This window comes from Lepisosteus platostomus, chromosome 21 (assembly GCF_059453375.1).
Source record: "Lepisosteus platostomus isolate fLepPlt1 chromosome 21, fLepPlt1.hap1, whole genome shotgun sequence".
In the NCBI taxonomy this organism is placed as follows: Eukaryota; Metazoa; Chordata; class Actinopteri; order Semionotiformes; family Lepisosteidae; genus Lepisosteus; species Lepisosteus platostomus.
This window is the reverse complement of record NC_142631.1, coordinates 681304-693891: the sequence shown is the minus strand read 5'-3', so window position 1 is coordinate 693891 and position 12588 is coordinate 681304. Positions and strand designations below refer to the sequence as shown.

The 12588-nt window shown below is 50.9% G+C and overlaps 1 protein-coding gene across 4 annotated transcripts in view; it reads left to right on the top strand.

The window, feature by feature from the left end:
- Window positions 1-12588, top strand: part of LOC148643798 (LIM/homeobox protein LMX-1.2) — a 75961-nt gene that overhangs the window by 55776 nt on the left and 7597 nt on the right. For all 4 annotated transcript variants that reach the window (XM_088614641.1, XM_088614639.1, XM_088614640.1 and 1 more), the window contains one exon: window positions 11873-12105. In XM_088614641.1, the coding sequence (XP_088470767.1) occupies window positions 11873-12105 (233 nt within the window). The remainder of the gene's footprint in view (window positions 1-11872; window positions 12106-12588) is intronic.

Below are 12588 nucleotides of genomic sequence, written 5' to 3'. Positions count from 1 at the left end.
GCTTGCCAACCTGATAATCAGCAGCTCTTTTCACAGGCTATACTTCTGGACGGGTGTAGGTGTGTCTAATAAGGAGCACGTTTTTGGTGTTCATACAGCGTTTTTTAAGAGCATGCAGTTGCAAAGACTTCTGGGAGTGAATATTGGTCAGTTCTCGTCGTTTCACAAATCATCTTAAGAGTCTTCTTCCTAGATTTCTGCCTCCGTCTGTCTGCCCGAGTATCTAAAATGTCAAATGTACAGTAATTCTGCGGAGAATGATTAAAACGTCTTCCCATTTACCGATTCAGAGGAAGAGACTGACTCGCGGACAGGAGCTGTTTAATGATTTTGAGCCAGGTGGGCCGGCAGGGAGAGGAACTGCTGTAACATCTCTCTTGCACAAAAATGAGCCTCAGGTTAACCCCCTGTCCTGAAGCTGAGCATCTGACTGGGACGCCATCCGCAGTCTGTCTCTAAAGGCCACAACCTGGTCCCGACCCCATTGAAATCTGCTGAGCACGGATGCTGTAGGTGCTTGAAAAATTTATGATTTTGACACAGACATTACAAAGCAGCTTGATTAGGCCTAATTTACTCTATTAGCAGTTGCCTAGTGTTGCTTTTGGCTCTGACTACAATCACTGGCACTTCAGAGCCCCTGGAGAAACGTTGTTGCTGTCTGATGCTGCACCAACACGCACAGGCCCTGATTTACAGCTGCCCCTCCCCCCCAGAGCGCTCTACCTGCGTGCTGACGCTCCACCGGGCCCACAGGAGCAGCACAGGCCCGGATTTCACGAGCCTCTGACTGCCTCTGCGCCGCTGCTGCGAATCAGGACCGGCTTCAGGCCGGAGGAGAGGGATGGGCAGAGGACACTGGTGTGCGAGGAGCGTCTACAGAGATGGCGAGGCGACAAGCATCTGTCTAGATACGCGGGGCGTTAGATATACGTGACTGCTGTCAAACGGGCACTCGCTGTGAAAGTACCAGTGCGGAGAGGCACCGTCTCATGGAAGGGCCCGCGATGTGCACAGTCAAACAGCAGGAATGAAACTGCATCCTTCTTCTTCCTTCTTATCAGTGTCTGTAGCGGCTCGGTTCAGTGTGGTTCAGATCAGGGTCTACAGCGGCTCGGTTCAGTGTGGTTCAGATCAGGGTCTACAGCAGCTCGGTTCAGTGTGGTTCAGATCAGGGTCTACAGCAGCTCGGTTCAGTGTGGTTCAGATCAGTGTCTACAGCGGCTCGGTTCAGTGTGGTTCAGATCAGGGCCTGTAGCGGCTCGGTTCAGTGTGGTTCAGATCAGGGTCTACAGCAGCTCGGTTCAGTGTGGTTCAGATCAGTGTCTACAGCGGCTCGGTTCAATGTGGTTCAGATCAGGGCCTGTAGCGGCTCGGTTAGGCCCTCTCGGTGCTGGGCTCCAGCCACAGCTCTTGGCGTCCTGTTAAGGAGCAGGCTTGACGTCCAAGATGCTGCGGCAAAGATCCCAGATTTGGTGTTAAAATAAAATAAGAGTCCAGGCCCTGCTTCAGGCAGGGCACAGGGAGTGTGTTTTTTCCTTAATAATAATAAATCTGGACACAGGCACAGCTTAATGGTGTGGTTTCATGTTGCACGTTTTCACAGAAAAAGAAAAACAGTTTTGCACGGGAGGGGCGGAGGATTTCTGAAAACCTGGCATTCCGGATTTTCACACCCTCTGGCCAGCTGCTATTTTAAGGATTATTTTCTGCACTTGACCTCGCTGCGGATTGGTATAGAATATTTCTGTTTGACCGTAATTTTGCTCGGGCGTTGTGTTGTGTTTTGTTGTGTTGTCCCACAGCAACGTGTCGGCCTGGGCTAAAAGAGAAAGAGACTATTTATCACGCTGGCTTCTGGGAGCATAAAAAATGAATAATTAAAGATCAGTTCTTTACTATTGCAGTGTTCCCCCATTAAAACGAGCAATTTGTTAGGAAATTCTACTGCTGGGTTACGTTGCCACAGCTCTGTCTCTGGAACAACAGACCCTAAGCTCCCTGCAGACATCCGGAGTTTTTTTCCACGAGCCGATGTATTGATCAAATTCCAAACTCCTGAGAAGAGTGACAGTTGCTTGGGAAAAGATGATCAGAACACAGCTGGATGAAGTCTGGAGGCGAACAGTAAGCATAACGCCACAGCGAGAGAGCTGAGCCCTGGAGGCACCAGCAGGCGTCAGCTCACTGAAGTGGGAAAAAGTGCTCACATTGTTTCTGCACGACACCCAGCTTCAGGACCAGGTCAAGCCAGAGGAGCAAATGACTGGAAAGGCTCAGTTACAGCTCGTCAAAGCTGGTGGCTGCATGACTGAGTTTAAAGACAGAGTGTGGGCTTCTGGGTGCTGTGAAGAGGACAGTGCAGCTCTGTCCAGCAGACAGGACCAGAGGGGGGAGAGAGACACGCCCCAGCTGTCCTGCTCAAATTGCCGCAGTGTTTCACATGAGCAGGAGAGGAAAGAGCTAACACTGTAAGATTGTTTTGATTGAAACTGTTCCTTCGGGCCTTCAGTGCCTGCATATTCTCCGGTAATGTGTTTTACTTTTACCTGCTGGGAGCTTAATTAAAAAACAAAGAGCCTCAATTTAAAGCCCATTACTATGCTAATTTCGGAAGAACTGGGCGGTGATTAAGAGCTTTTAAGGGAAGACGTGAGCTTGCTCGAGGGACTCTGGAAGAGCAGCTCTTTTATTTTGTTTCATTAGTTTTCTACAATTATTTAGATGGCAGATAGAAATGATTATACTTAACAGCAATCCTCCACTTTTTCCCTTATTAAACAGACACATTTTAACTGTGTCCTCCTGTTCAAAAAGCAGATTTCAGTCCGGTTCCTAATTCCCTTTTTTAAAGTTTTAATTACGCTGGAAAGTTGAAGAAAGTCACAAAGGGTTATCCAGATGCACAGACAGTGCACAGGGGCTGTGAATGCCCTCTGAAGACCCAGATAATGCGCCCGCAGAGCTGTAGAAAGGTCTCGTAGTGTGTATTCTTCAGGCATTCCCTCACCTTCAGTGAGGCAGAGAGGTCTTCGGAGCGGTCTTGGGTTGCTATCTGTAAAGTGAATTCATTGCAGCACAGACCTGATTTGCACACTACTGTTGATTCCATCAAGGAGTGAAAAAGTAAAGTGATTTCTACACCTCTGCGTGCGGGAAAGGGGGGCTGTCTGGCCCCAGCTGCTAATCCAAGGATCCTTTTCCATCACGAGCGTGTTATTGATCATCTCTTCGGAAAACTGGGAGGGTCTAGAGGGGTTGAGAATGTCCCCTGCAGTGCTGCTCTCTGCTTCACGGAGCTGCGGTTCCCTTCCCAAACATCAGCGCCGCCTGTCCTCTGGAAGGCGATGGGGAATCGGCCGGAGCCGTGTCTGAATAACGTCCTGGCCGTTTCTCCTCTCCCCAGGAATCTGCTCAGACTCCGCTCGGGAATGCTAGCCACTGATTGAACTCCCGCAACATATTTTATCATCCTGCTCCACCACTGCAGAGCTTTTTTTAGTACTAAGTGCTTTTAAAAAAAAAATAAGCGTGGGTTTATTTTAGGAGGAGAGGGAGACAGATGCACACTGCAGCGAGCAGCTACACGCGCAAGAGAAGCGGTCGAGCACGGCCTGACCCGACCCCGTCGCCCCGGCGTACACTGTCCACTTTTGTCATTTTGTTTTACGATTTGAAGATTGATTTTTTTGTCCATTTTCTTGGGATCACGGTCGCTTCAAAGACGAAGCGCTTCGCTGAGCTGCGTTTTTGCCCCGGGGCCAGTGGTCAGGCCTCTCGGGCCTCGGAGGCGGGTGTTTCGTGAGCTCGGCTTCTTCAGGGTGCAGACGGCAGCGTGCGGAACCCGGTCTGAGCATTACATTTCAGGGCAAAGCAGGGAAGAAAGAGTCCCTTCCAGCACAGGCGTCAGGGAGCAACTCTCACAGCAGCGCATGACAGCCCAAGAAAAGCACCGACAGGGGCTCAGATAATCAGGAGAAGCAGACACATCTGGATGTCAAATGTTGGGGTTTTTTTTTTCAGTTCAGGAGTCAGTGGGACCACTTAAGAAAACGCCAGGGCCCTTTCGTTTCAACATCCACCCGTACAAGGGGAGCGTCCTGGTAAACTGCGGCTTTTGAAATCCTCCGCCAGCGCCGGCCCCTGTCCAGCCTGGCCGGCTCCAGGCCTCGTGTGCCTGCGGACCCAGCAGAGGCGCGGGAGGGAGGGGAGGTCAGACAGGCAGTGCAGCCTGGGAGGGCCTGGTGCCACGGGCCACGCTGTGCTGACCAGGAGACCCAGAGCCTTTTTCAGTGTCCAGCAGCCTTCCCCTGACCCGGAGTGCACCTTATCACTCCTCTCTCTCATGACTGACACAGCAGAGCTGCAGCCTGCAGGCACACAGGAGCTGGGACTGTCTTCAAAGCGATTGTTTACAGCTGTTTCTGGGCTGCACACTCCTGAGCAGCTTCTCAGTGGTGCAGTGGGGAGGGAGTTAAATAAGAGCCAGCTTAAGCGTTCTTTCCTAAATGATAATGATATTAGCCTGCGTGCTTTGCAAAGAGAATGAAACAGAGAGAGAGAACAGAAACACCCCTCCAGGTTAAAGACACCCAGCTAGGCAGATTATCTTCCCCGAGTTTCCCCTTTGGCTCCGCAGCCCAGATTCCTTTTTCATCTCCTCCAGCCTCGGAACGGCAGATTCTTATCACTGTGGCAGAAGTGATGAGAGTAACGTCTTTAGTGGGAATCTATGGGTGACATGTGGTGAAAGCTTAAGATGTTGTCACACTTTAACTCTGGCTATAATCTGTTCAAAGGGAAAGTGCCTGCTCTTCAGCCACCCCAGCAGGTGAGGGGGGGGAGCCGGAGAGCTCGTTCTGTACCCTGGGACTCTGTGGTGGCCTCATTCCATATGATATTGTACGCCGTAGATAAGACTCATCTGGCATTCTACACAGGCTTACAATTATAGACACACGTGTATTTGTCCTCAGATCATTCACTATAATTTTAGGGCATTAAATACTTGGGTAAAGTTCATTAAACTCCACCTGTTTGTTGACTCATTTTAGGTTTATTGAAGCCCTCACTGATCTTCGAAGGTGGTAGAGACCGCCTTGCGCATTTAAGAAATATGACCCAGCTCATGTATCTTCGCCTCTGTGTGCTTTGTGTTTGATTTGAGCTCTGCGATGAACAAGAAAAGGCTTGAAGATAAAATGAAATGCTTAGGAAACGACATGATTTCGTATCTTGATTTTATCTGCGTGTGATTTCTGTCGGTTTCTCTCAGAAAGATCTGCCACGGAAGGTGTCGTGTTAAACGGCTACTGTGTCCTGTGCTGTCCCAGTTGAGCAAAGTGCCAGGTATTTTCCCAGCTTGTGAAGGAAAGCCGTGCTCTCTGCCAGAGCTCCCTACTGCTGTGGGCATGGATTAGCTCTGCGTACATCTTGAATTCCTACAGAAAGGCGGTCTAGTTCCCGGAGCTGCTGGGAAAGCTCTGAATAAATACTGATGCTGTGACCTGCGGCTGATCTGAGCGGCTTATCAGTAAATCTGTAGGTACAGGTGGGAAGAGAGCAGGGCTCTTTATCCCAAAGACAAACAGGTACATGCCAGCTGCAGATTCACTGCTCTGTTGTCTCCGAAGCAGCCCTGTGCCCTCTTAACCCACCCCCGGGCACAGACAGAATCAGGCGGCACCACGCCCCCGCCCCACACCGGACCTGGTCTGTCCCATGCAGGAGAGCGCCCTGTCCGTGGACAACGTCCCAACTGGGAATCCCAGAGCCACCAGCGAAAATGAGCAGGGTCCTCTTCCGGCTCGGCTCACGTTCTCCATGTGGATCCAGCTCAGAAACTTGAGTTTGGAGGGAGGGAAAGTTTGTTCACTTTAGGTGTCCAAACTTGAGCCACCTGGTGATGGATCATATTCTCCATTCATTCGTGTGCCAGCCCGGTGCCTACAGATACCAGTCTGTTTCCGGGCGCACTCACGATGTAGAGACCCTCGCAGCCAGGAGACCCCCGAACAGACACGGGTGACCATGCAGGCTCCGCGCAGCAGGATGCCCGGTCAGGCAGCAGACCCTGGTCCCCTGGGTTGCCAGGCAGCAGCGACCGCCATGCCCATCACTGTCTGACTCGGCTGCATGATCTATTCAACACACGAACGCATAAAGGATACTGGAGCTCTACAAAAAAAAAAAAACGATCAATGTGATATTTACTTTCCATGCAGCGTCCGAAACACGTATCCGAGTCTGAACTCTACATATCCAAACGCTCGAGATAAAAGCACCAGGGTGGTGAGGAGTATCTTTGAAGCGACCGCGCGTCCAGCGGGACCGCTTCGCTCCTGTCCGCCGCCAGCCTGACTCCTGCGCGCAGGTAGCGCGGGGTTTCTGCCTCGGTACGCGTCCCGGTGCGCGCCGCGGTGTGGTTTAAAGCGCTTTTCTTCCCGAGCTGAACTTGGAAAGGTATTAAAGTGGGATTAGACCCTTCCACAATCCCGCTCTTGTGTCATTCAAGCCTTGCTTCTTTAACCAGCCCTTTCTTTCCCCCCGTTTGATTGTGGCCGGCAGCGGGAGTCTGAGTGACTGCGCCTTTGAATGGGCAGAGGTGGGGTTAAACCCCGAGTCTCCTGCTCCCTGCTAATTCCTCTTGTTCCTTGGAGAAGGATTTACTTCTGCTGCCAGCTTGTGAAAGCTTTTCCTCGGCCTCCGAGAGACTGCCTTTGCTGTCCTGGGGAGGTGGGGTTGCCATAGCAGGGGCGTCACGCATGGGCATCCCGTCGGATCCCCGCTGAGAAGGGGGAACAGGAGCCGAGAGCGGGGAGAGGTCCGGATTAGGCCTGGAGACAATGGCGGACAGGAAGATTCCCGAAGGAACAAACAGGAATTATAGCACCAAAAATAATGCAAAGTGACAGAGAGAGGAAATAGAAAAATAATGGCTTACAAGATTAGCTCGGAGGAAGAAAAAAAAAGAAAGAAAAGAATTTGGGGGGGAAAAAGAATGTTTTATCTGGATGAGAAGATTCCAGTGAGCTCAGTTATGTAGGTGAATGGAGAAACTGAGAAAACGTTGGGCACGCTAAAGGGAGCTTTCCTTTTCTTGACTTTCTGTTATCCGGCCTGTGTTTAAACTCGGGTGCCTATCATTAAATCAACATTTGGTTTCTGCGCGTGGGCTGGACGTAACAGGTCTATCACCGGGCTGTCCGCGTGAGGCGGGGGTCCCCCCGCGCGCCGGGCAGAGCGCCGCGCGCCGGAGCCCCTCTGATCCCCGTCACCTAGGGGGACCGCGGGGGTCGCACACTTCAGGAACATTTTCCTGCAAGAGTCATTCCCTTTAGGATAATAGCAACCTCTCCACGAGGTACAACAGCCCACAGAAGCTTCGTGTTTTTATTGTACTTCCAAAGGTCAGGGTTTCCGTGAAGCATCTCTTGTTGGGATAATGTAAAAGGATCATTCAAAGGACTTTTTTTCTCTTTATTTAAATGCAATGTTATGCACAAATATCAGCTGTGTTTCTGTTAAACACATCTGGAGGATACTCGTTTTTGTTCCCTCAAACATATTAAAACACGTTTTTGAATGTTTTTTTTTTAATCTCTCAAATTGTCGGGGAAAACGTCATGAAGAATCAAAAGCAAACCGCAGCTAATGTAGATCTTGAATAATATCGAAAACAGACAGGAGAACCGAAACCCCTTGATTATCACATTCATTCTCGAAACATGTCACCATGTCTAAACGGAAAGCTTGCTAAGCAGCAGGTCGTTCTGTCTCGGAGGCGCTCCCGGGTGATTAAAATCGCACGGCGATGCTTCGAGTGTCGTCGAGGCACGAATGAGAAGTTTTCCCCTCCCTGACCCCAGCCTCGCACACCGTTTAAACGTGCAGGAAAGTCCTCTAAACTGCTCGCAGAGCAAAGAACGGCAAAGCCCGACAGATCAGAAGGAAATGAGTCGGAAACGAGATGCGCTTTGCTGTTTTTTTTCCCCTTTATTTTTTTGTGATGGCGGGGTTATCACTCTGCTATTATTGCCTTTCCAGAGGTGTCGGTTACGAGAAGCGCTGATGGTGATATTCCTGAACACGGGGAGCTATTAAAACCGGCAAGTCATTACTGTGAAGAGGAGTTGGGGGGCTTGGTTTAATGGACAACATTTGCTGTGTGTAATACAGTGCGCACCACGGGGCGCTCCACATAGTTTTCCTTCAATAACAGGACGGTGTTCTCGCTGTTCGGAGATATTGTCCGTAATATTAATAAATTTCAATGATCTATTTGGGAAACGCAGCAATCTACCCCCTACTGGAAACGCCGTACCAGCCGCTGATTGGAGCAGGCCCGGCGCGCACGACTCCTACCCTGAAGGCGGCAGCTGTGCACCGCCCGGTCCCTCCTGTTCTTTATTAAAGCGGTTTGCAGGCAACATGCGAACGTTTCGCTTATTGTCCACCTGCCGCGCGTCGTTTCACCCGGCCGTCGCTGTCAGTAGTTCCCGCCCCGAGTTCCCCCACTCAGAATGTCCACATTCTTCGTGGGTTCGTCCAGATCGCCCCGCAAGAATCGGCGCCACAGCGGCCGCAAAATGACCAATCCTCTCTACGCGTCTCGTCTTTGGATATTAATTATGAAATATCTAGATCTCCCCCAACAACAGGTCCTTAATTAATAGGTGCTTTCTTTAGTTCGGCACTAAGCTTGTTTGCAAAACATGCCACAGGCGCTTAGGGATTACTCCTTAGGTGTTCCCATAGTAAAATAATAATCCTCTTAAAATATTGCCATAAACCCGGGCCTCGAGCTTTGAAGAAAGTCACCGCGGGCCGGTGTTCGCGGTGCTTTGTTGTGGTTCTGCTTACTGTTGTGGAATTTTGGCCTCGGGACGGCGGGCCGGGAGACGGGCCGGGAGACAGGCCGAAGGCACTCTGCGCAGTTCATCGAGTCCTTAATCGTCCTTAAGCGCTTTGAGCGGAGTGTCCAGAAAAGCGCTATATAAGTGTAAGCAATTATTATTATTATTATTATTATTATTATTATTATTATTATTATTATTATTATTATTATTAATATTAATTAATTAATTAAGAAGCAGCCATAGGGATGACTGGCGACCCACCCTCGTACTGCAGTTCGGAATGTATTCCAGAACAACGGGAAGCCCATTAAATAACTTTATTCATTAAACCCAAAGTCACAAGGGACCCGAATCAGACTTCTCCCACAGTTCCGCGAGTTGACAGGCCGGCTGATAGAAAAACGGGTTTGAGCCGCTCTTGCGCACCGCCGGGAAGAGCGACCCGGCGGTTCCGCTCGGTTCGACCGGCGTGTCCAGTCACGTGCAGCGGTGACGGCTCGCCCTCCACTCGGCGGCCCTTCGGGGCTCGTAGCTGTAAACCCACGGAAAGAGATTGTATTCCTGGCAGCTAGGATTAAACCCGTGGGGTTTGGGCCCCAGCAGGGCCTAGAACCCTAAAAAGTTCTCCCTCCGCAGCTCTGCGGGTCAATGAGGTTTAATTCCCAGCCTCACCCCTCCGCCTCCCGCAGTGTGTGTGGGTAGAAACGAAAGAATTGTGGTGTTTTTACACGACGTCGAATTCCCCATAACTCGCGACATTCATACTCCTAGCATTACTGAGAGACTCTTGAGCAAATGAGGGGTTTATACGTTTAGTTGAGCAGAATTAAAACACCGCTTTCGCCGACACCCTGCTCTGGAGGGGCCTTAATGTCCGGCTGTGGACATTCATTCCGCAATAAGAAACAAAAACCTGAAATCATCCGTTTCAGTTTTTGCAGTGCGAAATGTCAGTGTTTGTTGATCTTTTGCATCTTTTTTTCCCGTTCTGCTTGTTGACTGGACCGGATCGCGCGTGTCCACAAGCTCTGCTGTCGGACCCTTCGCCTCGCTGGAAATGCAGAAGTGCGGTTAGCGATTAACAGAGCCTCTTCCACCACAGTTAATGCGCGGAAACCGTTTTTTTTTCCCCCTCGCACGGCTTTCTTGAGCGTCCAGATTTCTCAGCTCGTAATTAACGGCTTATAATTACAACGATTAGAATATGTTTGCCTGCGTTGGCGAGGGAGATGGGGGACAGCGGTGCGGCAGACGAGCCGATGTCTTGCCAGTGCGAACAGCGGGCTGCGATTCGCCCAGACCGACGAGGTCTGAAGCCTTCGCAAGAGAGCTGGGCCGTAGACAGTAACTCAGCTGTGCATCTGAAACAGCAGATGGCCGTATGGACCCTTAGCAGGGTCGTGTATCGGTGGTTGTGTTCGTAAGGCTTTGACAGGAGAGCCCGACTTCACTGGGAGATCCTAACACATAAAACCTTTATAAGCGCTTCCTCTGGCGATGACGCCCCTGTCTTCGCCAGGCTGTTGGAACCGCTGGAAAGTCTGTGTCTCGTCTGGTCTCCCAGATTACTTGTGTGGGAAAATACAGACTTGGACCGAAGGCAGAGAGGGTTGGCTACCGTGACGGTGGACTTTTTTTTTTAACTCCGAAGACTGATTTATCTCGCTCATTGTTTTACAGTGACAATTAGAAAAACAACAACAACAACAACAACAACAACAACAACAACGCATAACGTGTGTGTTTTTGTGTGTGTGGGGGGAGGCTCATTAACAGTTTGCGATTTCCGTGAAATGTGTTGGCCTCCGAGAGCCAGTGATTTTGTATAAAAATTTAAACAGTCCTTAAAGTCCTTTTACAAGCCCGACTGCCAGTAGTAGTGTGGAACGCATAATTTAGTTTTAAGGGTGACGATAACCCCAGGTGCGTCTCTCTTGAAATACGACTTTTATTGCGAGCGCTGTTGTCATCGTAGTGCGAAGAGACCCAGTACAGGCAGTTGTCTTCTGGGCATTTTCTTTTCATTTTCTGCCGTCTCTGGGTTACTCTTAAATCGTAACCTGCTCTGCAGGCTCTGCGTAATTTGTTTTCACATTTTAAGCAGGTCTGACTTCAGCCGCTCTGTTTTCATTTTTTCAGGCGTCAAATAAAAAAAAGACGAGACGGGAGAAAACGTTCCCTGTGATCGTGATAATAGGATACTAATTGCCTTGGAGAAGAAAATGTTATATTTTAGGATTTTTGCCACCCATCATGGTGTTTTTGTTAAAATGCAAATCGACCATCGCAGATCACTTAACAGCGTCTTAAAAGGCTGTTCTCAGAAAAAAGCCCTCGCCTCTGTACCAGAGGCTCCTGACAATTGAGCTCTACTGAACCGTTGTCGGGTTATCTGTCGCAGTTTTACAGATGAACTGCTGTCAAAAGGTGAGGCTCAGAGCCTTCCCACAGAATCAGCCGAGATGAAAAATCCTCAAACCCTCTCTATCAAAACAAGCTTTGATGGACAAGCCTAATTTGCTTAACTGAAGCAGCCAGGAATCCTGCACTGAGGGCTCTGCTGTAGCCCAGGAGCCGCTCAAACGCGACACGCAGAGAAGTGCCCGAGACAAGGAGAGAACAGAATTGAATTGAATGTCACCTATCGAGAACCCGAAACCTGCCAGCGTTAGAGAATGAAATGTTTTCCATTTCGCTAGCACAGTGCGCCCTGACGAGGGGGTGAGCACCTTGCGAGCTGCCGGTGGCTTCTTCTTCTGAAATACAGCCCTGTCAGGAGCACCAATGATGAGATGGGGCTCACCTCGAGCCAAACGTGGCTCTTATTAATTCATTTGGCTGAGACTTTTATCCCAAAGTGGCTCATACCTGTGCCCGTTTTGTAGACCCGGGCGGTTTGCTAGCGGTCAAGAGCTCACAGGCGCCAGAGCGCAGTGGCACCCGGGACAGTGCGGCCCACCCGCCCCCAGGACCCGCGCCTCAGGCCTGTCCTGCCTCTGTGTGTGTTTGAACAGGCTGTTCGCCGCCAAGTGCAGCGGCTGCATGGAGAAGATCGCCCCCACGGAGTTCGTGATGCGCGCCCTGGAGTCCGTCTACCACCTCAACTGCTTCTGCTGCTGCGTCTGCGACCGCCAGCTGCGCAGGGGCGACGAGTTCGTGCTGAAGGAAGGGCAGCTGCTGTGCAAGAGCGACTACGAGAAGGAGAAGGACCTCCTGAGCTCGGTCAGCCCCGACGACTCCGACTCAGGTGAGGCCGAGCGGGCCGCGGGGGCGCGCCAGGCGGGCGGGCGCCCTCACGGGGGCGCGGCGCGCGGGCCCGGGTCCTGTCTGTATTTTCTTTCTCGCTCCCCGGTGCGCGGTTCACCACTCGAGAGGCAGCAGCTGGTGGCGTGAAGGGCGCCAGCCAGCACTGAGATCTTTACAGGCCGAGGAAGCAGGGAAGTCGAAGCTCGACGCAGAAAAACCGCATTGCATGGCTGAAAAGCCGGAGAGCTTTTCCTGGGAGAGGAAGAGAAGAGCTGCTGGAGCTCAGTGATTTCTGGTAGTTCCCCACAGTGTAAAACGCAGCTTGGAGTGCTGTCTGCGTCTCGGGAGTTTTTTTTTTAACTTAACGTGGCATGTAGCCAAGCCCCTGTGCTCGACCGCATCTGGTTCCAGTTTTCACAAGAGACAAATATCGGGAAATTTGTCAAATGCATCTGTGCACTGCACGCCCGTGATGGCTTTTGTG